Source organism: Erpetoichthys calabaricus, chromosome 4 (genome assembly GCF_900747795.2).
Source record: "Erpetoichthys calabaricus chromosome 4, fErpCal1.3, whole genome shotgun sequence".
Classification (NCBI taxonomy): domain Eukaryota; kingdom Metazoa; phylum Chordata; class Cladistia; order Polypteriformes; family Polypteridae; genus Erpetoichthys; species Erpetoichthys calabaricus.
Genome location: NC_041397.2, coordinates 222,607,448 through 222,633,823, shown reverse-complemented (window position 1 = coordinate 222,633,823; position 26,376 = coordinate 222,607,448). Strand labels below are relative to the sequence as shown.

At 41.5% G+C, this 26,376-nt stretch overlaps 1 protein-coding gene across 1 annotated transcript in view; it reads left to right on the top strand.

Annotated features, from left to right (window-relative positions):
• Positions 1-24,302, top strand: part of LOC114650602 (rho guanine nucleotide exchange factor 17-like) — a 274,372-nt gene extending 250,070 nt beyond the window's left edge. Inside the window, exons 16-21 of the mRNA XM_028800349.2 lie at positions 7,681-7,767; positions 8,325-8,392; positions 13,406-13,554; positions 14,096-14,270; positions 18,491-18,757; positions 23,767-24,302. Of these exons, the coding sequence (XP_028656182.2) occupies positions 7,681-7,767; positions 8,325-8,392; positions 13,406-13,554; positions 14,096-14,270; positions 18,491-18,757; positions 23,767-23,972 (952 nt within the window). The 3' untranslated portion in view covers positions 23,973-24,302. The remainder of the gene's footprint in view (positions 1-7,680; positions 7,768-8,324; positions 8,393-13,405; positions 13,555-14,095; positions 14,271-18,490; positions 18,758-23,766) is intronic.
• The last annotated feature ends 2,074 nt before the right edge of the window (positions 24,303-26,376 follow it).

Below are 26,376 nucleotides of genomic sequence, written 5' to 3'. Positions count from 1 at the left end.
CACACTTGTCTCCAGTTGTGAGGTAGTGATACTGCTGTGGCATCTCTGGAGTCTCACTTAATTCTTTGCAGCTTAGTTTGACACTGCAAGTTTGAGGAGTCCGCTATAAAAATGTTGCTTGCACTGTAAAGGATCCTAAAACTGACAATTTTAAATGTTTTTCAGATATGTTCCTTTGTCATTAATGAGGAAGGAAAGTTGCTGCTGTTTGCTTATTGAAATACAACAAAACATTTTACCACACAATAGTCCTGTGTCTGTCAACTCAAATATAAGATTTCACTCATGCACAATTGTTGAAAGACAGGACACTTTGATATTCATAAAACAAAAGTAACAGGCAACATAGACATCACATAACCAAACAAATGTGTGGATTTGTATTGGTCAGGCTATTCAGCCATTTGACACGGTCTCTGTATAACATTTTATTGAATTAGTGCAACACCTGAGTGACGTTCAGAGTCTTAAAAACAATTCTGCAGGAGTCCTCAGGACTCCATTTAAACCTTGAAGTGTGGGGTGTAATTTTATGGCTGTGTAAGGGAGTGTAGTTGGTACAGAGCAGAAGCAAATGGGACGGGGCAAAATGTTTATCAGGAGACTTTCAGCAAGATTAAAAATTCAGAGCCATGCAGCCCTCTAATCAGAGGCTTCTTTTGCTTTTTGAGAACCTGAGTAATAAGAGTCAAGGGTCGCAGGAGCAGGGCCTATCACAGAAGCAGTGGGTACAATGCAGCAACTAACCCTAGACAGAGAATGAATTTATCCTTGCATGTTAGAAGGAAGAACATTTTTTTGCATTAGAAGGTCAAAGTGTGATCCTTGAAGTAGTTCTGTAAATTGCAGGCAGTGGACCTGACTTTCACAGTCCTAACTGCCCAAGAGTGCCACCTTAGGCTTCTCAGCAACTTGTCCTGTATCCCATGCCACAACACATCTCTCAGCTTTCTAAGTCTCCTAGTGTTTATGAGAAATCATGAGCTTTACTAGCCTTATGTCTTTTCTTTGGTGAGCTCTATATTCCTTTATAATGCTACCTTCGATGCTCTGCCAGGTTTCTGCAGATATTGCTGTACATGCTTCAATTCACTTGGTATTTCTAAAGTTATTTCTTAAGCAATTCAATTTCTATTTGGTCTTTGGACCACATCCCTTCTTCCTACCAGTGTTTACTTTGGAATATCCCTGTTACAAACTGTCCAGGTGACACAGTCACAACACCCCATCTAAAAACCTTCTGTAACAAGATCTTGTGGTTGTATTTCAGTTTTTTCATATCATGACCCAACGTCATGTTAGTCATGTAGAGTTTTTCGTATCATTTTCAAATTCTTGGTCAGTTGTGTGAGCTGCCCTCTTCCTTTTAAGAGAGGTAGGCATCCTGTGTCTATGCTGGAATGGTTTTGAATGTGAACATGTTACCAAAGGCACAAATATTTGCTGTGAAGATAAATTGTTTTCATTCACCCAAGGTGTGAAATTTGAAATAAAAGACATTCAGTTTATGGTGGGTGAAGCCTATGTTTATTGGGAAGGCTACTGAACATTTATTCCCAAACCTGAATAAAAAACAATCAAAGTTTTCACACTTTTTGCAGCAGATTTGAATTCTATTGGAATACGGTCCGAGTTTCAGAATGCAGCATCTCGAGTTCTAACTTCAGAAAGCAATGAGCATTTTAACCTCTGAAAAATATGTGCTGATCTTCTCTCTGGCCCGTTGCTTTGCTACACTGCATTCGGTTAACGTTCATTGATTTTTGTGAATTCTACTTTCTTCAGATCTCTGCTAACTACGAGTCTGTTGCTAGGGTAAAGGGAAATGAGTGACCTCTGTCTCTTTCCTAGACTATTTAATTACAAAATTCTGTTTACTTCACTGCATGTACGACATATTTTCTAATTTTGTTTTTGATGTCTGCATATGTTACATTCTTGTACAGTAAGCATACATATCACACAGTGTAGGGAGCAAACTTGTAACAACAGAACTGCATAAAATATGCCACTCCATTACAGGAAAACACTATAGCACATGTATGCTTAAGCCACATGAAGCATTGCTTTGTAACACAGACACCTTTTTCAGAAAAAGGCACATAAGCAATATTATGGAGGTTTCATTGCTGTTTATTCAGACGTGGGACTAAATTGGTGGCATTCTTGGGTATTCATCTTCTAAAAGCCACGATTTTACCTTTAGACATTATATATGTATCTGGCTTATTTTCTCTTATCTTTAGTAAAGGCACCTCAGGGGGCCCATTAGCTTCCCTGCCAATGTCTGATCAGTGAAACTTTATAATGGACAAGCTGGACAACATGGCTTCATCTGGAAGTGTGACAAAATGTACCTTACTTGTGTAAAATTAATAAAAAGCAGATCTGACGCTTACAACCTCCTCATTGCAGCAGAAAGACATGTATGTTTTTAGTATTATTTAGCCTCTACAGCTTCTGAGCTTATTGAAGATTTGTGAAATTTTGTAGTAAAATTAAGAATAAGACTTAGGGAAACAGAAGTAATTTTGCAGCAAAGATCAATTCATAGATCAGTAATAATAATTATTTCAATAGTTTAGTAATAATATCGCATGTAGGAAGCACCAGGCGTTGCATACAACCCGATCACTTAGACACAAATGACAGTTGAGCAGCACGCACACCCTCCTCCTCCTCTTCCTCCTCCTCCTCCCTGAGCAGCACTTCTGGCTGATCCCCACTCACTGCTGATGTCTCAAAACACTTTTGATGCTACAGCTCAAACAAGGATCTCATCACAAATGGGTCATTTGCTCTCTTATTAATGGACCTTAACAAAAATAAAATATGACCTTTTTTGTTCAACATAAAATGAGCATTCAGGAAAAAGGGAACAGATTTTTAACATATTTAACCATAAAAGAGAAATTGCAAGGCAGACGTAAAAATTTTATGCTTTTTCAACATACATATGCAATCATTTCTGATTCTTAAGAAGTAAAAATCATGTCAATATCTTGTTGTGTTCTGAAGACATTGAGGTTAAAAGGTACAAAGATTCAACAAAAATGTCAACTTTCAGTGAGATTGCCTCAGTTTTTATTTTTTTTCTAGATTTTTATGCATAGAACAGGTCTCATCATCTTACTGCCATCGGCAATTCTGTTATTGTCAACAGCAGCTCTTCATTAGAAGTAATCGGAGTCTACTCTGTTGTATCATGGTGTAGCTGCTTAGGGTAATGTGCATGTTTTTTTTTTTTCTTTTTTCTTTTTTTAATTCCATCTGGATTTTGTTTATTTCCTAAAGCAGTTAACGCTGGTTGTTCATTCATACTGACAGGTTAATGGCAATGTGCAGGTTGTGCATTTCAGAGTTATTGTCAAGTGTGTTGTACGCAGTAAAAGGAAGTGCACACTTGACAAAGCGCATAACAGCGGGGTGAATGTCACTGTGTAGCTGGTGATGTCAAATATAAGATCATAAGAAGCAGTGATTGGCAACACTGCATAAACCTGTTTCAGACTCATACATTTGTAGATGAAGATGAAGGGGTCAAAGTGTCATTTGTGAATGAAGTTTGGCTGAACACAACCGATAATGAGAGAAAAAGAGAAAGACGTACTGTAAGATAAAAGGGGTAATCCAGCGAGACAATGAAATTGTTACTGTAAAGTGGATGAGTAAGAAAGAAATGTAGGGTCTACTATCTATGATGACATCACACTTTTGCAGGTGCTCATATTGAAACTGTGTGAGTGTTGATGAAATCGTTCACGACAGAGCATGATGGGAATTGTAGTCTTTGTGTTGGGACTGCCACATGGTTGGAGACAAGATGAATATATCAGGGTGAGGGAAGGGATGAAATAAAGATGAAATATGTGTGTTGCTGGATCAACTGCATAAATATGGCTGAAAAAATGTGTACTTTACGGATTGTTTTTATGAATTGAAATTGAAAGTTTCACTGGAATCGGTGGCACATCAGTATAGGCTAAACACAGGCCATGGCTCCGTGCAGGTGGTCTCCCCAATTGTATGGTGAATGGTTGGGCATAAGGGTTGTGTGAGCACTAATAGAATCCTGTACTTTCGTTAGGAAATAAAGAGAGATTTCTGTATTTCTAGGTCATGAAAGTTATTGAAACTTGTGGTGTTTGCTTTTCTTGCCCTGAACTATAAAAAAGATAAGGAGCTGTTGATCCTGGGTATGTGTTCCAAATTGTATATTCTTGCAGTTCCATTTGGTATTTGAGACAGTGTTTTCATTTCTCGTTCATTGTCAGTGAAGTGAATGGTGCTTTTATGCTGACACCAAAGAAAAGTCGTGGATGCTGTTGCTTTTCCTGACCAAACTGTAGAGTGGAGTGCAAGGATGCAGAAGAAACTGGAAATGTTTGTGCTGTCTGCATTCTGTGTCCCTCAGTTGATGTATGTGGAATGTGCGTCACTGTGTTTGTTTTTTGCTGGGAGTTGTCTGTGAAAGTGCCACTGTGACAGTGGGGTTTGATCCATATCAGTAATTCTGTGTATATTGTGAAGGCTGGGGTGGGGGACAGTGAGCCACAAACCCCAACACAGTTCAGGTTCAAATAAAGGGTATTTATTACAGACCTTGTAAACACAAGTACTAAAACAAGTTGTGTCTTCTCCTCTTTTTGCCTCCTCTCTTCTGCACTGCTCTCCTCCAGTCGAGTGTTACCTTCCTGCCTTGCAGCACCAACTCACCTGGACAAGGCAGCGCAGTCCCTTTCATTGAGGACCCAAGGAGTACTTCCGGTGCCAGGGCTTTGCCTGTTGAATGCACTTCCAGGTTAACCGAAAGTCCCAAATAGTAGGGAGTGTAACTCCCTACAGCACTCTCTTATGGCACCCGCGGACCCCAGCAGGGCTGTGCTACTGAACTACAATACCTGTTATTCCCTGCTGGTGTTGGAATGGGCATCAATATTCATGTCTGCTGCCATCTAGCCTCATGGGGAATCAACAGCCCTTCGAGACAGTCCTACCCTATCCTTCCCTTTTACCCCAGCCAGGGAAGGGATTGTAAGTATATTCGGTTGGGATACCTGTCCATCTGTCTAGGGCTTCCCTTCTGGGCAAGGAACATTCCCCTCTCCTGTTCGGGATGGCCGTTCATCCCATATGGCATTTACAGTATGCTGCGTGCCCGCACCTCAGTTCTGTCTGTGCACAAGCATGCATTTCTTGTTATTGATGTGCACTCCCATATCTTTCGGGGCCATGATAAAGACTTGGATGAAAAGTTCAGGACTTCTGAGAGCTGGACACCAAAATGACTGGTCACATTGTGATGATTGAGACCAAGGTCATGCTTCAAAGACCAAGGATGCACAAGTTTTGCATTACAGACAGAAACTCCTTGTAATTTATATATATATATATATATATATATATATATATATATATATATATATCAGAATATGATATATAACAGATTCCTAACGAGCAATTTCAATAAGGCAAACTGTTGACCTGTTGCTGCCATCTAGTGGATATTTAGTGCTATTAATTTATGTGTTGAAAATTTCAATTTTATTAGCCTGTATACTAAGTTGTACTGATAGATAGATACTTTATTAATCCCAAGGGGAAATTCACATACTCCAGCAGCAGCATACTGATACAAAAACAATATTAAATTAAAGAGTAATAAAAATGCAGGTATAACAGACAATAACTTTGAATAATGTTAACGTTTACTCCCCCGGGTGGAATTGAAGAGTCGAATAGTTTGGGGGAGGAACGATCTCCTCAGTCTGTCAGTGGAGCAGGACAGTGACAGCAGTCTGTCACTGAAGCTGCTCCTCTGTCTGGAGATGACACTGTTTAGTGGATGCAGTGGATTCTCCATAATTGATAGGAGCCTGCTCAGTGCCCGTCGCACTGCCACGGATGTCAAACTGTCCAGCTCCATGCCTACAATAGAGCCTGCCTTCCTCACCAGTTTGTCCAGGCGTTAGGCATCCTTCTTCTTAATGCTGCCTCCCCAGCACACCACCGCGTAGAAGAGGACGCTTGCCACAACCGTCTGATAGAACATCTGCAGCATCTTATTGCAGATGTTGAAGGACACCAGTCTTCTAAGGAAGTATAGTTGGCTCTGTCATCTCTTGCACAGAGCATCAGTATTGGCAGTCCAGTCCAATTTATCATCCAGCTGCACTCCCAGGTATTTATAGGTCTGTACCCTCTGCACACAGTCACCTCTGATGATCACGGGGTCCAGGAGGGGCCAGGGCCTCCTAAAATCCACCACCAGCTCCTTGGTTTTGCTGGTGTTCAGGTGTAGGTGGTTTGAGTCGCACCATTTAACAAAGTCCTTGATGAGGTTCCTATACTTCTCCTCCTGCCCATTCCTGATGCAGCACACGATAGCAGTGTCGTCAGCAAACTTTTGCACGTGGCAGGGCTCCGAGTTGTATTGGAAGTCCGATGTATATAGGCTGAACAGGACAGGAGAAAGTACAGTCCCCTGCAGCGCTCCTGTGCTGCTGACCACAATGTCAGACCTGCAGCTCACTAGGACATGATACCTTTGGGGGGGGGGGGGTATGGGGGGGTTGGGGTGATGCAAGATGTTTTCCAAAGCCTCGGGACTCTCCCCTGCTCCAGGCTCAGGTTGAAGATACGCTGTAGAGGACTCCCCAGCTCCAGCGCACAGACTTTCAGCAGTCATGGCGATACTCCATCTGGACCCACTGCTTTGCTGGCACGAAGTCTCCTCAGCTCTCTGCTCACCTGCGCTGCTGTAATTGTGGGTGGGGATGTCTCTCCTATGCTGGTATCAGCAGAAGGATGGGTGGAGGGTGCAGTACTCCGAGGTGAGAGTGAGAGTGGGTTAGGGTGGTCAAACCTGTTAAAGAAGTTGTTCGTTTGGTTTGCTCTCTTCACGTCTCTCTCGATGGTGGCACCATCACCAGCTGCAGCCAGTGATGATCTTCATCCCATCCCACATTTCCTGCATGCTGTTATTCTGCAACTTCTGCTCCAGCTTTCTCCTGTACTGCTCCTTCGCCGCCCTGAGCTGGACTCTTGAGTTTCTTCTGCACGCACTTGAGCTCATGCTCATCACCGTCTTTAAAAGCACTTTTCTTCTGGTTCAAAAGGCCCTTGATGTCACTTGTAATCCATGGCTTGTTGTTAGCATAGCAGCGTACTGTTCTTACTGGAACTACAATGTCCATACAGAAGCTGATGTAGTCAGTAGTGCAGTCAACAACCTCCTCAATGTTCTCACTATGTGATCCCTGCAGATTACTGTATTACTGTACCAGAAATAACTGCAAATATTTGTAAAAATAGGTGTGATGACTTGTTTTATATACAGTATATAGTTTTGTTCTTGACCTGCCATTATTAACAAGCTTTATTTGTTGAGTAATTATGAAAAGACAACATATGAAATCTAAAGATAAACATGAGTATTGATTCCAGTAGCACTGTTTAGAATAGAGTATTAAACTGTGGAAAGCTTCAATTTAAAAAAGTAGCTAGGATACCCCATAGTGGACACACAATCGATAGGTTGCATGGCTCAGTTAGGCATGGAGGGGAAGTGAATGCAATATCGAAGTAAGTAGCCATACAAAGTCATGCTAAGGCAAAGCAATGGAAAAATGAAATGTGAGAGATAATGATGCATGTATTTTTTGTTTTATTCTTCTGCAGCATTCATGTATATCAGTCATCAGACAACATTCGCAACAGAAAGAACAGCATGAAAATGCAACACTCAGCCTCTGTTCTGTGCATACTGTAAGTACAAAAGTAGTTAGTCATCTTGGAAATAAGTAGGGTGATCATAACAATGTTGTCTGTGATGTTCTAAAACAACCTGGAACTGAGTGCATCTTCAGCACCCACTGCATTGGCAGTGATTTCCAGACATGCGCAGACTTTTGCTACTGACACAACAAGGATATGCCAGTGTTGTTTCTATACACATTTCTAACAGGTGGCAGGGTCATAGTGTTGTAGAGTTATTGTGCTCTGCTTCCATATCCCATTTTTAGATTTCTTTTATTTAGCATTTGGTTAATCTTGTGTTGTCTTAGAAACCTATGAAATTTGAACTGCTGCACCTTGAACTTTGAACTCACTCAGTCTTCATTTGGGCTTTTCTTTCTTAAATGTGCAGTACGTGGCCTCTTTTGTGAGTAAATGGCCATAGTCCAGCCACTGTTTTAAAGCTATGAATGTTAGTATTTAACATTTTTATATACATAGCAAAACATTTATTTTTACAATTAATCTAAAGTTTAAAATACAGCTGTGGTCATTACTGACATTTTTTTTTCATTCTGTTTGACAAGGTACCTTGATAATAAAGTTTTTGTGTCTCTTGCAAATGGTGACATTATCGTCTATCAAAGGGAAGCAGGTAAGCTTTTGTTAATAGGATGTAAGGAAGGCCATTAGTATTTATTCTGTATAATAAGTCATATAATTACACAGCTAAGCCAATGTCAACATTAATAAATAAAAAGTCTCAAAATATTGCTAGAGTGCTCACCCAAACCAGATAGAATTTCAGCATTACCAGAATGTTGGCGCAACTACACCTGTCTCACCATCCAGTACAGTGTCGCCATCAGAACTCTCTTTGTAATGTAATGTTGTCACTGATGAACTCTTTTTAACCTACAAAACCCTGGGACCTTCTGACACAGTCTTAGCTTGCTCAGTCAGTATTTATTTATCTCTGTGGCTAGGATCTGTGTTGGTATCTGGAAGGTTGCCGGTTCAAATCGTGTTACTGCCAGAAGGGATCCTACTGTTACTCAAAAGGTCACACAAAAAGACAATTTCCCTTTGAGGATTAGTGAAGTATATCAAATCAAAATCACAAATTCACATTTCATTTGTCATGCATTCTGTCCACAGTGTCATGTTAGCTCTATTTCTGTCCCATCTTTCTGAACTGTTACTATTGTCAAATCATGTGCATATTGAATTCTTTATTCTATTTTGTGACCTGATACTGGAACATTTCTGCTTAGAGTGACCATACTTTGCTTATTTATTTATCCTGTATTGGGCACCATTTACTTTTCCTAATACTAACCATACAATCATTTGAGCGTTAGGAAGTTTCTGTTCTGTTTTTTTTGACACAATGCCAGGACATTTCAGGCTCCTTATCTATTTACAGGTAAAATTCTGTTACAGTGAACTTTCGTTGTAATGAGAATCTGTATTTGTAGCTATAGTGCTTTCTTTAACTTGTGTCCAGGCAGTTGCAATCATTTCAATAGCTTCTTTTGCATTCATTTTAATCTTCTCCTGTCAACGAGTTATGTTGACGAGAATTTTTCTCAGCTTTTCCTTGCAATAATACACTTTCAGGGTGCAAATGATGAGGCCCAAATCCAATGGCTGAAGCACTGCTGTGCAATTGGGTGGGAGGAATTCAACGTGAACATTATCTAAATGTGGAAGCCTGTTGTGGGCAACAGTTATCAATCAGAAGCCGAATCATCCTTTTCTTCTTCTTCATATTTTGAGATTTCTGAACTCTTTTGGGATCCCCCCACCCAATGGGAACGTCACGCTGAAGTGCGTCCCGAAGCGTGATTGCTGCGTCTGTGGAAGATTGTTTGTTCATTGCCGGGGCAGGACAACTGCAGGCACACAACGCTGCAGTGAAGCGCCACAGAAGTGAATCCTAAAAGATTGCGGTTGCTCTATAAGTCCCTGTCTTACACCCCAAAACACAAGGCTGAGTCTCAGTACTTTAGCAAAACCAGCTTTATTCAGCCTGAAACAGGAACAGCACGGTTATTTATTGTAGCGGGATCTGCCACTCTCCTATACACAGACACACCAGTCAGGCAGGGTTGTGGCCAAGTCATCCTGTTCCCTGCATTTACAATGTTTCTTGCATCACCCATTGAGTTTGCTTTGGCGGAGAGACGCAGCAGAGCTGAGCCTGCTGTTGCCCTGGCAATGGCTAAACAGTCTTCCACAGACGCAGTGATCGCACTTCAGGACGCTCTTCGGTGTGTTGTCCAGTTGGAGGAGGTCCCAAGAGAGTTTAGAAACCTCACATTTTCTTGAATGAATGCCGCATTAATAGGAATGTTTCTTGAACGAGCATCACTGAACCACATAAAAAAATGCTTTTTCGACGTCTTCAAATGCAGCATTTCACATACGTTTGCAACTCGAGATTTTTCTTCTTTTTTTGTTGAGTGTCGATGGCGAAATTCCGAATTCACTGGCAACGTCTTTTTTCTTTTTGCCGCAATCGAGAGCTGCGAAAATTTAAAGTTTTTTTTTCTAATATGAACTGTTATAGTTTTTTCATGCCTGTCATTTCTATAGGAGGGTGACAATGAGTTAACTTCCAATGGATGTTTTTCAAATGTTGACGATAAAAACACTTCTTTTTTTCTACTTTTTGCAATAAGCAAAAGGTATCACTGAAAACCACCGAAAACAAGAACAGCAAAAAAAACAGTATGAGCAAAGTTCAAAGAAAGAATTTTTTTTATAATGTTTCTGTTTGGGGATCGTTGTGCACAACTGAGCTGCGACCACAGAACTAACTACTCTGTGGATGATTCATTCAGGCATATTAAAGTCTTTTGGGCACTTCGTTGTAATGAAAGTATCTGCTGAATGTACTTCGTAGTAATGAGATTTCTATAGACTCGTGTCATATGGGGAAACTGTAGGGACCATAAAAATACTTCGTTGTAATGTAAATTTTGTTGTAAAGCTATTCGTTGTAATGGAATTTTACCTGTATATAAAATTCAATGTGTGTATGTACAGTGGAACCTCGGTTCACGAACGTCTCGGTACACGTACAAATCGGTTTATGACCAAAAAGTTCACCAAACTTTTGCCTTGGTTCATGACCACACACTCGGTATACGAACAAGCCAGTTTCCCGTTCGTTTTGTACATGTTCAGTCTCTCCCTGTGCATTTCCTGTCCAGCGAGCAAGAGAGAGAGAGCGCGACATACACACATGAGAGAGAGAGACACCGACACACACACAGGCACGCGAGAGAGAGAGAGAGAGAGAGAGACGCACACACACAGGCAGCGTGAGAGAGAGAGCTGGACGCATAAGGTAGGAAGGCAGTTAAAGAATGCACTGGGCTTGATTTTGTTTTCACTTCTGTTTACAGCGATCGGATCGTAGCGTGCATTGTTGCAATGTTACTTTTCTTGGTGGTTTATGGATTTTTTTCAAATGTTCATTTTTTTCCCTTTGCTTAAAACTCATTAAAAAAAAAAAGTGTTTTTAGCCAGCGGTTGGTAGCGCTATAGCGCGAACTATTGCAGTGTTAGCTTTCTCTGTTGTTCAAGGTTTTCTCAGTGTTACTCAATGTTTTTACATTTAGTTTACTATTACGCTGTGCATTCTATGGTTTGATTAACTATATTTGTGCTTAAAAACTATATTTAAAAAATATATATTTACATACAGTTCATATGGTCTGGAACGGATTAATTGTATTTACATACAATTCTATGGGGGGAAATTGCTTCGGTTCACGACCAAATCGGTTTATGACCAGAGGTATGGAACGAATTATGATCATGAACCGAGGTTCCACTGTATGTATGTTCCAGCATCACTTCCGAATGGCTGGAGCGATTTACATGAAACGTGGTAAACATGATTCTCATTGGTCGACTAAAAATACTGAAGGGTGAAATCAACCCTAAACCACGGGGGTTGGTGGGTGTATCTTGCGGTCTTGTATGCATGTTATCATTCAGTTGACACTCGGAACGACCACCAGAGGGCGAACTGGAGGTGACTGCCAGCATTCTTTATGTTTGAGCACCACCGCACCACTGTTGCTTTTGAAGTTAAATAAAGTTGGCCAACATTAGCAGTGTGAGAATAAATTTCATCTAGTAGAGTATTATTTGTTGTGAAATATCATCTTCACACCAGATTTTTTTTTTTTGTACCATAATGGTATAGAAATCTATGCCACAGTGCTGTTTGTGGTGCACCATCTGTGGGAATGTAGAAGCAAGGCATCAATGTATTTTAAGGTGCTTCCTTAACAAGATCCATTCCAACAAATCACTTAATACAAGTGTTGCCACAGCGGTGGAGATTCTCATAGCAAGTCGAGTATTAGGATTCATTTTGATTTTTAGGAAGTTACAGCAGAAAATAGCTTTACAGTAGTAGTATTTGTTGCAGAATTACCATGTATATTTTGTATATATACAAATTAGGACTCAACTGACAGGAGTACTGAATTTATATAATCGAAAAGGCAGAGGAATTACTAGAAATCTCAGCTAAAATGGATCATCACGTTTCATCTGTGGGGTTCTCAAGCTCTTGTTTACTCCTGTCCCGACTAGCCAAATGTGTATGAGTTTAAACAAAAGCGCAAGAAAAGAGAATGTCGAGTATGTTTAATTAACAAGGAACTTTTTATCAGCATTTGTAACCTCGATAGTGTTCAACATGTTTGGTTAAGACTTTATAAATTTATTGTGAACATAGGACGTTGATGGCCTACATATACCTTGTGGCAACATCATACATTTACATGGCCCACAGCATTTTAAATGGAGATTTCTATAAATTCAAACACTATTTTTAATGTGAAATACTCTAATTTCAAACACAAGCACTCTGGCACCTCTACTGTTGCTATATACTATATGAAGGATTATCATTTTTCTCAACAGTATTTTTCCTTCCATTGTTAATTAACGTATTTTCCAATATTTTAGCTTATTTTGCACTCTTTTCAATGTTTTTATAATTTTATTTTCCATATACTGTATGTTTCCAAAATGAATTCCTGAAGTCTTTTTTGATTTTACATATACAGTATTTCCTTTTTAGGTCTATCGTATTTCCCTATAAAACATACTTTTGAATCCATAATACTACAAACTTCAATTCCGCAACTCTCATGATCATCCATATAAAGTAATGTTTTTGTCGGTTGCCCCACTTCCTGGCCTTATTACCTGTGCTGCCCCTGCCATCCTTATTCTGCACAAACGCACACGCTCAGTCCTGCCAACGCTGTACCACGTATGTCTTGCCCACCTGTTTATCCTTATTGTTTCCATGTCCGTCTGTTCGGTCTTACCCTACTTGCTGTCTCTGTCCATCTTAGCATTCCCCTTGGCATTTGCATCACTAACTTGCAGTACACCTCAGGCCTACTTGTGCAGGAGCTTATTGGAAGATTTTTCCATCTTCAAGTGTAGTACTGCTACATTTCACTTCCATTTTTAGATCTCATAAAAAATTCTTCATCCCTCATCATTCATTGTCCTTCTACTCGAATAATATTTGAAGTTGTCAAAGACTAGGATTTCCTTCTGGTTAGGGTTTACACAAATTTCAATTTATTTAGTGAAATGAATTCCTCTTTGAATGCTCTTGTTACAGGAAGTTTTTGGGACCCCCAGAATTCACAGACAATCTGCTTGGGGACTCCAGGGAGTCCGATTACAAAGATGGTGCCTGTAGCAGGAAAGTTGTGGTGTGGCTGTCAGAACCGAGTTCTGGTCATCAATACAGTAACTTTGTCGCAGGAGGTACGCACCTTTCATTCTCTTTTAAACTAACATTTTCTTTTCACAGCAAGGAGATAAAACATTTCAGCAAATATTTAAAAAGAAAGTCCAGAGAAATTTATTTTTAAACCCATTTCTGCAAAAAATGATGCCTGCCAATCTAAGTAGATTGTCATTCTGCATCCTTCTTAGATTTTACAATCACTGCACCTCCTGGGTTTATCCAAATCACGTCAGTGATGTCATCAGCAGGGCGCCTCTTCAAGCCTGATTCTGTGGTCAGGAGAGGGTTGATGGGGAATGAAAGAAACCAGTGTGTTCCTGCGTAAATTTCCCCCTGACTGAAAGTTGGAAGTGGCAAAACAAATGAAAAATGAGAACACTGGCCATTAAGACTTTAAAATAGCAGCTCGGCACCTTGGGAGATGTAAACTGTACAAAGCAGATGTTTGAAATCACCTGCCAATTTAACTGTCTATGCACATCACCCTTTCACTCCTTAAGTCACTAAATGCTTGCTTGTTTATGTGCTTATTGTCGATTGTTTGTCCTTTTCCTGCAGCACATGTTTCACGTGGGACAAGATAGTAACCGCTGTGTAACCAGCATGGTTGGCTATGGCCAGGGGGTTTGGATAGCCCTTCAGAGCAGCGCTCAGGTGAGGCTGTACCACGCCACTACTTACGAGAGCCTGACAGAAGTGGATGTGGCACCAGCTGTCCACAAAATGTTAGCCGGTAAGTTGCAGGATAAAAATTTTTCAGCTTCTGAAACATAGTCTGTGCAGGGGCACTGTGAGAACGTTCATAAATTAGCCTCATATTTTTAACACCAAAATCCCCATGATCAGTATATCCTTATGCTTTCACACACTTCACTCTGACTAGCCTGCTTTCTAAAGAAATTAAAAAAGGCCATATTTCTGAAAGTAGAAGTGTTTTTGGGTCATGTTTTAAATATGATATAGTGAAAACACCTAGACCTCAGATTTCAATGTGTCACCTGTGATGCTACTTTACACCATAATAAAGAAAAAACAAAAAGTGTTTTTATTTTAAACACATGACCATCTATCCATTTTCAAAGTTGCCTAACTCAGTTTGAGGTCAATGGGCTGAAGACCCAACCAGTAAATAGCATGCAGCAAAGGAACCAATCCTGGACAACAATAGCAGGGCACACACACTCATTCATACCGGGCCAACTTAAGGCAGCTGCAGACCCGCCCTACCACCCTAACAACATCCTATATATTATGTGCAACAACCAAAATGAGAATGATCCTTTGTCAAGATTTGAAAGCTGCCTTGAAGACCTGGTCTCGGGTAATAATAGAGGGTTGTACAGCTGACATGCTGTGTTCCTTTACAAGGTTTGTTTGCTTATAAAGTGAATACAGTATGTCGTCTGTAAACTCGTTCAGCACAAGCCGGGTGTCTACCTGGTGATTTATTCTTTCTCAGTCAGGATAAGCTGTGCCTCAGTTCTCCGTCACTTTGTAATGTAAAAAGGAGATTCCTAAAATGGATGAATGTGAAAAGCAGTATAGTGGGCCTCTATAGTGGTGAGAGGGCTGGCTGTCAAATGCATGGATGAAGTTGGAAAGTCTCCTGTGATGTTGGACTTTTCAAATGAGACGTGTCTACAAGAGACTAACTGAGACAAACTTTTAAGTATGGAGATGTTCAAGGTGTGGCAGCAGAATTTCAATTTTAAGTTAAAGTTTACTATTGTGTACATTTCAGTGTTGTGAAATTCTAAATTGCATGTGTCCTGCAGATTAGTGGCAGTAACAGCATACCAACAACAAACCAAAAAAGACAATGAATATATGGAATAGACATGTATACAGTGTTTAGTAGATACAAAAAACAATGATGCAGTTATCTATGCGGGAGGGTGTTGAATAATGTTATGGCGTGTGATAAAAACCACCCCTGAATCTAGTACTTGTGAGTGCTAGTGGTCTAGAATAGAGGCTGGGAGAAAAGTGACTGTGCAGGAAGGCTGTGATCTTTAATAAAGCTATCTACTGTCCTATGGCAGTATGTGCCATATGTGCAGTCAAAGTATATTATATTCTATATGGCAAGTCATACAGAAATTTATAAACATTATGAAATGTAAGAGAAATCTGCAGTGAATTAGTAAGGATGAAAGAAAGAAATTGCAAAAGAAAAAGCAGCTGTATACCATGTACAGACACTTTGCCCTAACGTTAGCCTTGGTCCTTACAAGAACGTGAGGGCACAGGTTGAAAAGAATATTTGGAATGCTAGCAGATGAATACCGGAGAACAGACAGTAAATAACCTGAGAAGATTCTTTCAAAATTTTAGTGCTAAAAGTACAAAGAAAGAGGATGTGAAGTGAATTATGAATAGTAAGGGTGACATTAAACTTAAAGAAGCTGAAACACAAATGCTTTTAATTCATATTTTTCTGAAGTAACAAAAAAGATAACTGAAGGAGGTATGCACTGATTTAGAGACAGCAAAGAGAGAGAAGAACTACCAGGATTAAAAAGGCTGGCCTCACGTAAATTGATAGAAACAAATAGCATTTATTATACAAGGGCAGGGGTGGCCAACCAGTCCAGCATTAAGAGTAAAAAAAACAACAACCCTCACAATTGCAAAGAACTGCTCAATAAATGGATGGAGCAGCACATGCTTATTGGCACTGCATAGCCTAACAGGTTTCATAGGTCTTTTCTTATCTCCATTTACTCAGTGGGACACCTGGTAGTCTTTGTTTTCCACAATCCTTCTCTGGTCTGGCTTGTACTCAGCCATTCTTTCACATGTGTGTCAGTCAGAACAGAAAGATGTTTTGACTTGACTTGTTTTAGTTTAATAAAGAAAAATAGATTCACAGACGTATGTTGATCCAAACATTGACCTTAGTTTCAGTGTAGCTTGCTTAGCATTGGAATATCTGTCTGTGGGCACAATTTTCCAAAACTCTGTGGTTCTTTTTCTCATTTAAGTCTGTCAGTTTCACAAAGTTCAGTCATCTCCAACTGGGACTGCTTCATCTGCACCTAAAGGGGCTTTGAAACAATCTGTTTTAGCAGTGAAAGGGTCAATGAGGAATGTGATCTGTGGCCATTTTTGCATCAGGTTGCAGAATCTGTCCTCAAAACTCTGCTGCAGATTTTCAACCAGTGGTGCATAACATGCAGTTCTCCATTTTAAGGCCTCAACTGCTCCTCCACTTGCCTTTGACAAGGTGAGAAAATGTGTGAGCTCTGCCTTTGGAAGATTTGGTCTTGAAAGAGTTTGAGTTTGTTGATAAACGTGAAAGTACGTTACACTAGGTCAGGCAGCACTTTTAAATTCTCTTGCAGATCTACATTCAGTTTATTCAGTTGATGCAAAATGTCAACCAGAAAACCCAAATCTGAAATCCACTTGGGATCAGCTAGCTCAGGATAGTCCTTACTTTTATCTTCCAGAAACAGCTTTACTGGATTCAAAAGTTCAAAAAAAACAGGAAAGCGTGTTACCTCTTGAAAGCCTTCTCATAGTGCAGTGGAAAAGCAGATCACTGGAAAAGTCTTCGTCAAGTTCAGCTATCAGGTTTTTGAATTTTCTGTGATTGAGTGCACGAGTCTGAGTAAAACTCATAAAGCACGGGTTTCATGACGTGGTTCAAGTTCAGCTTTTTAGACACCAAGTGCTTCTGATGGATGATGCAGTGCAGTGTCCAAAATTCTTGGAAACAGTCATCAGTTTTACACAGTCCCACAAGTCCATTTGCAGATCCCAACATAGCGGTTGTACAGTCTGTAGCTATTGCTGTTAGTTTTGATTACTACAAATTTGCCTCCTTGACTACAGTCATGAGTGTCTCTTTCAGGTCGATGCCGCGGGTCGTATCTTTTAATGGCACAATGTCCTTAATTGTGCAGTCTTCTGACATAAAACGTACAAATACTGCCAACTGTGGGTCATCTTAAATGCCATGGTACTCGTCCAAAGCAATGCTAAAATATGTGCATTCCTCAAGATCAATATGTAACTGTTTCAGTTAAGTTGTTGATATCCGATATTCTCATTTCAACGGTGTGCTGTGATATCTGTAGGTCTGACACAGAATGCTTCAAGTGGTCACTGTCAGGAGAGAGGATAGCAACAATATCTTTGAGGCATGTCTTCACAAATTCCCCTTCACTGTATGGGTTGTCAGCACAAGCAATGTTACATGCCACTTGATATGATGCCAATGTAGAATGCAATTAAATGCATTTATAGATTACTTTACAAACATGCTTTCTAACAGCACTTTACAATGTCATGTAGTTAAAAAAAAAAAAAAAAATGTATCCCAAGTAGGCTTGTGGTGGCACAACAGCTTTCTTAGATGGCATATTGAAATCTGAAGATATGAGACCGATGAAATTTAATGTAAACCGATGTGAACAGAAGTCTTACACATTGCATTGCATATACAATAGGGGGAGGGGCTTCACTTTATGCGAAGGACTGAGGAGTTGCAGTGGACAAGTTCCAGTTCATACCAGGATGGAAGGATGATAGTACATGTTGTTATAGAAGGTTATTCTTAAAATGTACAGCGCCTCACCTGGAATATTGTGTGCCGTTAAGAAACATAGAACAGAAGAATGACCTGAGAAGAGTATCTAGAAAGATAGAAGCAAATAGAAGGTTAAGGGAAGATGCAAGTGCTCTGTATTATGGAGGGAAGCCACACAGTAGATCTCAGCTCTTGTTTCAAAATGAGTTCATCAACAAGAACTCGTGGGCACAGATTGATTCTGGGTCAGGGTAGATTTGGCACAAAAGTTGCAATGTTTTTCCTTCACACAGAATACCATAGGTACAGTATGTTCTAAAATTCTGTAGTGGTGCTTCACTGCTTGAACCTTTCTTACCTTTCGGTGTTTGTCGTTGCTAACTCCAGGATGGTCCAAACTGTGCTTTCCTCCTCTCCAGGTTCAGATGCTATAATCCGTCAGCATAAGGCAGCCTGTTTGCGTATTACTGCCCTTCTCGCCTGCAAGGACTTGCTGTGGATTGGCACCAGTGCAGGCGTTGTGCTTACCCTGACCATTCCAGCCATCTCCACCAGCACCAGCTCCCTCCGCGTCCCTCTAGTGCCAATGGGATCAGCACATGGGCACACAGGTCATGTGCGTTTCCTCACTTCCATCGAGCTCCCTGAAGACTTCGAACTTGCTTTCCCTGTGACCCGGGACCAAGGTAAGGAATTTTTGCTGCTAGAAACAAACCAAGTGCAGCTGGCATCAGAGGCCACTTTCACAAGCTTGCTATGCAGCACTGAAGTGAGTCCAGAGGTTTCTTTGTTTACGGCCCTGTTCCAGACTCTGACTGATCCTGGGCCTTTGCAGTAGCTTGAACTGATGGCCATTACTGGGGGTGTACATCTCTAGGATTACATGCAGTGCATATAAAAAGTACAGTAATCACCCCTTGGCAATACTCACATTTTACTGATATACAACATTGAGTCACAGTGGATTTAATTTGGCTTTTTTGACACTGATCAACAGAAACAGAATCCTTAATGTGAAAGTGAAAACAGATCTCTGCAAAGTGGTCAAAATTCATAACAAATATAAAACATAAATAATCAAATGCATAAGTAACATGGTACACCTAAATCACCACTGGTGCAGACAAATGGATTTAAAAGTCAGTTTGTTCAGTGGAGGTCACCTGGCTGGAGTTTCAGTTGATTGTAGTATAAAAGCATCTCATCTGGAAGGGCCAGCTTGAGGAGAGTCAACATGGTTTCCTAACCTACATAAGATAAAAGAACAACCCCAGCAACTCAGTAAAAATGCGACTGAAAAGCCCAAATCAAGGGATACTGACAAGAAAAATCCAAGTCACTGAATATCACTTGGAGTTCGGTTTAAATCTGCCATTAAATAATAGAAAGTGCTTGACACAGCTGGAAATCTGCATGACGTATGTGATTGTGCAAGAAGACAACGACAAGTGACTGAGGCCACCAAGAGACCACTGAGAACTCTGAAGGAGTTTCAAGCTACAGCTGATGAGACTGTGCAGACAACAACAGTGTGGCCCGGGGGCATCACCAGCTTTATGGAGCAATGGCAAAGAGAATGCCACTGTTAAAAAAACACACACACCTTCTTGGCTAGAGTTTACCAGGCACTCTGAAGTCAGTTGGAACAAGGTGCTGTGCTCTGATGTGACCAAAGTTGAGCTTTGTGGCCATTGGACTAAACACTGTGCTCGACCCCCTGCACATTATCAAAAACACACCATCCTGACATGAAGCATGGTGGTTGGCAGCATTGTGCTGTGGGGATGCTCCTCTGCAGCAGGCCCTGAAGGTTTGTGAGGGTAAAATGAACGCAGGAAAATCTGATGTGGGCAAGAAACTTGTGTTTTTGAAGGAGATTTGTTTTTCAACAAGACAACAACCCCAACTATAAAGCCAAAGTTAACACAGGAATAGCTTTACAACAACAAATGTTATTGTGCAGAGGTGACCAGGTCAGAATGCAAACCTCAGTCCAATTGAGAAATCCCCATGACACCTGACAGAGCCTGAGCAGTTTTGCAAAGAAGAATGGGGGAAAATATCAGAGTCCAGACGGACAGACCTGATAGAGAGAAAGAGACCTGTGCACACAGACTGAAGACTGTCATGGCTATAAAAGGTGTGTCTACTAAATACTGGCTTAAAGGGGTAAACATTTATGCTTTCTCTTTGTAATTCATATTGGTCATGTTTCAGAGATCTGTTTTCACTTTGACATTAAAGTCAAACATGCCAAATTAAGTCCACTGCCATCCCACGTTGTATAACAATAAACTGTGAAGCACTGCTCTTAGGCTCTGTACTCCCAGGTTAGCTGCTTATTCAGTCGGCCCACAGACTGGACAACTTGTTTCCTTCGGAGGACAGTGACATGTTCATCCGCAGGGGTAACAACGTATCTGGCCTGTCCACTGACACAAAGAAACTATATACTTAGAACTAGTCTGGATCATCTTGCTCCACTTAAAACTCGCATTTTGACATTTACGTGCTCTGCTCCATAGTTTTTTTCCTGAGAAGCGTCACATAAGAGCTTGTGTGCAAAGGCTTGAATGCCTTAGTAGGAAACCAAACTTGGTTACCCATGCAGACTCCTACAAGGAACATGTTGCCCTTTATTAGCAAACACTACAACAATCTAAGGCCACCTATTATACTAATAGCATTCTGTGTGGTCAGCATTATACCTGAACGCTTTTATCAACTGTGAATAAGCAACTTAAACCTGCAGATAACTTTCCTTTGATTGCCTCCTCTGACCTTTGTCAGAAATTTCTGTCCTTTTTTAATAATAATTAATGTGATCTTTGCGGAGTCAATGGAGGCTCCGATCGAGGCGCTCGAGAGACTGAGCGAGGAGACTGAGTATCTCGGCTTGTGAATGTCCTGGATAAAAACTGAGATCCAGGCCTTGAATGACCTCTTGGGCACAGCCATCAGCAGTGTGTCTTGTCTGCCGAGAGAGTGTCGACCTTGTCGCGAGGTTTACTTACCTGGGCAGTGACATTCATGTCTCTGGTGACTCTTCCTATGAAGTCAGTAGGCTGATTGGGAGAGCATGGGGGGTCATGAGGTTGCTGGAAAAGGGTGTGTGGTGCTCCCGCCATCTATGCAAAAGGACGAAGGTCCAAGTCTTTAGAGTCCTGGTGCTTCCTGTCTTTCTATATGGTTGAGAAGACATGGACGCTATCCAGTAACCTGAGATGAAGACTGGACTCCTTTGGTACTGTGTCTCTCCGGAAAATCCTAGGGTACCGTTGGGTTGACTTTGTGTTGATTGAGCGGTTGCTCATGGAGTCCCGAATGAGGCACATAACCTGCATTGTGAGGGAGCGTCAGTTATGGCACTACAGCCATGTGGCGCGTTTCTCTGAGGGTGATCCGGCTCGTAAGATCCTCATTGTTGGGGACCCGAGTGGCTGGACCAGACCAAGGGGTCGCCCACGTAACACTTGGCTGCGGCAGATAGAGGGTCATTTCTGGAAGGTGGGACTGACCATGTGTCTGCCTGGGGGGTTGCCAACCAGGATCCTGAGTTGTTTCGTTGTGTAGAGGATGCGGCAACGTGCATGCTCCCCAACGTGACTTGGCTTGACTTGACTTTAATAATAAGATTGATCTGATTTATTCTGAATTTCAGAAAGGTCCAGTTGTTCAGTTAAAGCTGTGTCCATGTCCTATCTTAACTGGAAGCTGTTTATGTAGTTTGCCATTGTTGGACAATCCTGCAGTCCAGTCCATAAGCTTGTCATGACAGCCAGACCAACTATCTGTATTCTTGATCCCATGCCTTCTTCTTTGGTTAAGGCTGTTTTGCCTTTTCTTCTTACTTTTATCACCAGTATTGTCAATACATCTCTCTATATTGGCTTGGTCCGTTCCAACCAAAAGACAGCTGTTGTTGTACCTGCCCTCAAAAAACTTGGACTGGACCCTGAGGATTTTATAAACTATCGGCCTAGTTCCAATCTTCCTTTTCTTAGTAAAATCTTGGAATGTTCTGTTGTGGGCCATTTGAAAGACCACCTTGCCTCTAATGACCTGTTTGGGGAACATCAGTCTGATTTTAGGACCAATCACAATACAGAGACAGCACTCATCAGTGTGACTAATGATCTCCAAATCGCAGCAGCTCATGGTCTTTTAACACTAATGATCTTTTTAAACCTCACTGCTGATTTTGATATGGTATATCATGCCATGTTTTTGTTTAGACTTGAGAATGTGTTCAATATTGCTGGAAAAGCTCTTGCACGGCTTAATTCATACCTTAAGGACTGCCAGCAATTTATTGCTGTTGGTAGGTTTAGGACTGAGCCATCTTATTATTCCAGGGTGTCCCTCAGGGATCAGTTCTTGGCCCTCTGCTCTTTATCGCTTATATGCTTCCTCTCGGTGGCATTATTAGCAGGCATGGTCTACGATTTCATTGTTCTGTTGACGATACACAGATTTATTTACACACAGGGCTTACGCAAATATTAAATCCTCCTGTATTGGTTGCCTATCTGGCTGACATCAAATGCTGGTTGTCTGAAAACTTTCTCAGACAAAGTAGTGATAAAACTGAGGCTTTAAGTGTTGCATCTCCTGGCACTTTAAAGAAAATAGACAATTTCTCAGTAAAAATCCCAGGCTTTATTACATCTTTGTCTCCACAGGTTAAAAGTCTTGTCCTTATTTCTAATCCATATTAATATTAATAATATTACCAAGGTTGCCTTTTTCCACCTTATGCAAATTTCAATGCTGCATCCATTGCTCTCAGTTACTGCACCTGAGATGCTTATTCATGCTTTTGTCACCTTGTGACTTGACTGTTGTAACGCAGTGTTGTTTGGTATCCCTGCTCAGAGCCTAAACAAGCTACAGTATCTACAGAACTCGGCGGCAAAGGTGGTTACACATTTAAAACCCTGGGAGCTCATTACTCCTATACTTCTAACATTGCATTGGCTACCTGTCCCATTCTGCTTTCAATATAAACTTCTCCTTGTAGTTTTTAAGGCTCTTCATGGTCTGGCCCCACCTATACTTGTCTTCTTTATTATGTCACGTTCACTTTGTTCTTCTGACTCCTTGCTGTTAACCATTGGGCACTATTGGTGATCGGGCTTTTAGTGTATCAGAGCCACAGTTATGGAATGCCCTACCTTGAAAGGCGCTTTTCAATTAAATGTATTATCAATATTAACAACAACAACATTTATTTCTATAGCACATTTTCATACAAACAATGTAGCTCAAAGTGCTTTACATGATGAAGAAAGAGAGAAAGGACAAAATAAATAATTAAAATTAGGGAACACTAATTAACATAAAATAAAAGTAAGGTCCGATGACCAGAGAGGACAGAAAAAACAAAAAAAAAAAAAACTCCAGGCAGCTGGAGAAAAAATCAAATCTGCTGGGGTTCCGACGCCACGAGACCACCCAGCCCCTTCTAGGCACTCTCCCTAACATGAATGACCTCAATCAGTCCTCATTGTATTCAAGAATTTGATTAAGCAACAGATATTCCTAATCCCCTATGCACACATGATGTTGGTGAGTTGCTGTCCTGAAGTAATCAATGAGACCGGAGCAGTGGGGGGTTTTATGGTAAAGTGACATCAAAGTGGCCCCAATGTGGTGTCCTCGTCGGCTCAGTGCTCTCTTTTGTTTGCTTTTACAGGGAACTCTCCACAAGATCATGAGACGGCCCCCGCCTTGCAACGTTCCGAGACGACGAAGCGCAGAGCGTCCACCATCTTACAGGCCAAGTCAAGCATGCTCGTGATCAGTGGTGGTGATGGCTACGAGGACTTCCGGCTCACCAACAGCAGCGAGACAGTGGGGCGAGATGACAGCACCAACCACCTGCTGCTCTGGAGGGTGTGACCTTACAGCAGCGCCTTGCCCACCATCAGCCCTGCGCCAAGCACTGGCCCGCCAGACGCACACTCTGCCTGTGGTCACCCCGGCCCCCCCAATGCATTCCATCTCATGTCACGTCACACTGTCGTCATCTGCTGGATTTCAGTTTTTTGTTTTAAGCCGCCTTCTTTTGCTCAGACCCTTTTCTGTGCATACATGGCTGTGTATCACAAAGCGCAAGTGAAATATTTCATTTTGTACACGTTGATTGGTGCAGGAATTCCCGCAGAAAACTGGGAAGAAGAAAAGCAAGAGAGGGAATCTGGGGAATTGCACATCAACAAGTGGATCGGAGACAACGACAAGCATCCAGTGCTGGCTTGAGCTGCCCAGAGCTTGCATGGTGACCCTTCAGACCCCCCAGCGGAATAATGGAGGACTGCATGCACTTCGTGTCGGCCCAGATGAATGTGACATGGGCCTCGAGGTCCGGTGGGCTTGGCTTACCATCAAAGAAGTCCAAGCGCAAAGAGAGGATGCCGAATGACTGTGTGACGGCACTTTTGATGGTCGTTCTGCACGTGCCAACCAAGCGTGGAGTTTTGTTTTTGTTTTTTAACATTCTATTAACTGCCATGTAATCTTCTCCTGGATGGAAGCGACGTGATGAAGGCTTTCCCTTGTGTCTTATCTACTGTTTTTGTGCTTGGTTGCGTCAGACTGACACATTCACAATGAAGACATTTTATGGTTTTATTTTATTAATTTTTTTTTTATTGTTCTATTTTTGAAGAACTGAAGAGAGTTTGCGTGATGAACAATTACATGTGCAATATTTGGCTAAGATGTCGAACAGCAGCACCATTCCTTTGTGTGAACTGCAGTGGACCCTTTGGTGTTTTAAAGTCGAAGTGGACTTCTCTTCAGATTCAGAATTCATCCTGGCCGCATCCTCACTTGATTTTATGTGTGTGTGTGTTTTTGTTATTTTTTATGTTTTAAAAGTCTGTAGTTTAAACCTGTACTGTTTAGTCTGAGCTTCTCACCAGCCGCTGTTGTACAGTATTTATGTTTTTTTTAATTGTGTTCTCTTTTACAGCACTTAATTTATATACATGTATCTTTTCCTTAGACCTTAAGATGATGGGAAGGGGGGCCAAGTTGTAAATAGACTCCCAGAAAACCTCACGTCCATCCCTCCTGTCCTCCTTGACTGTAGCCACCAGCATTTCTGGGCATTGCTTGTTCATAGAAGGCACCTTTCATCCCAAACGTGGCACTTTTGACCACCTAGACATGGGCAACCAAAGTGATGCCCACCTTGTCACACCAGGAGCTGGGGGCTGCGCCACACATTCTTATGGCTTCAAGGGCCACTGCATGGTCACGGGCAGAGAAGTGTGCTGCTAACACAGCGGCCGAGAGACAAGTCAGTCAGCAGCAGCTGTCCTTGAGGACTTGGCAGACACTCCACTGGAAACTGAAATCCCTCAGCTTACAGGTATGCCCACCACAGATTAGCAAGCAAGCACAAAGGGGGCCCACATTTCGGATTTCCAAAAGCAGCGTCTCAAGGACAGCCAGGAGCTACCCACTGGTCTCTCTTTGGCCTACACTGCACCATCGTCCCATGAGTCTGTTAAATGGGCAAGTGGCGGACTTTCTTAACCACATGTTCCAAGCCCCCAGCTGTTCACTTTTCATTTAGGTTGACCATTTCCTGAGGCTAAGATCAGAGTAGCAAAGTCGGCTTCATTGCTCACTAATCCATAGTGAAAAGTCTCATTCTGTCATAAAATTGTCACCAGTAGGCTGGACTTCATTTTGTACCTAATGTTGTTCAAGATGAACAATCCTTGTGCACCAACACCCAGTCCAACACTGACCAGAGTAGAGTCGAGTCACCCTTGATGAGTATGACAGGACTGCCACCTCGGGAATGACCATTGTCGAGGCTTCTAGAAAGATGAAGGCTTGGGAAGAATTTCTCTGCTTGAATGACAACCTGAAGGATGTTCAGATGATTTGAGAATGAAACTGCTGGGTTCTTGTTTCAGTGTGGGAAAGTGGAGGCCATGTATAGGTCAGAACATCGTGAGGCACTGTGTCGTCATAGTGTGAGGACAGAGATAAGATGAGGATGTCACTTGACATAGTGTCCCACAAAGCGAGCGGCACGTCATTCCAGAGGCCAAAGGTCTCATCTTGGCATCTCATCAAAAGTATTCCCAGCAGTGCGCGGGCAACATCGTCCACTGCTGAAGGATAGCAATGGTTGTCGCTCATGTTCCAGCTGAGTTTTTAATGATAGCTGAATGACTGAAATGTTTTCTTGTTCAGACTGCTCATCTCTGCGCTGGAATTAGCAGCACGCCCGTCAAATCCAGGTCCTCTGGAGTTTCCACACTCTTTAATAGGAGTGTTTGTC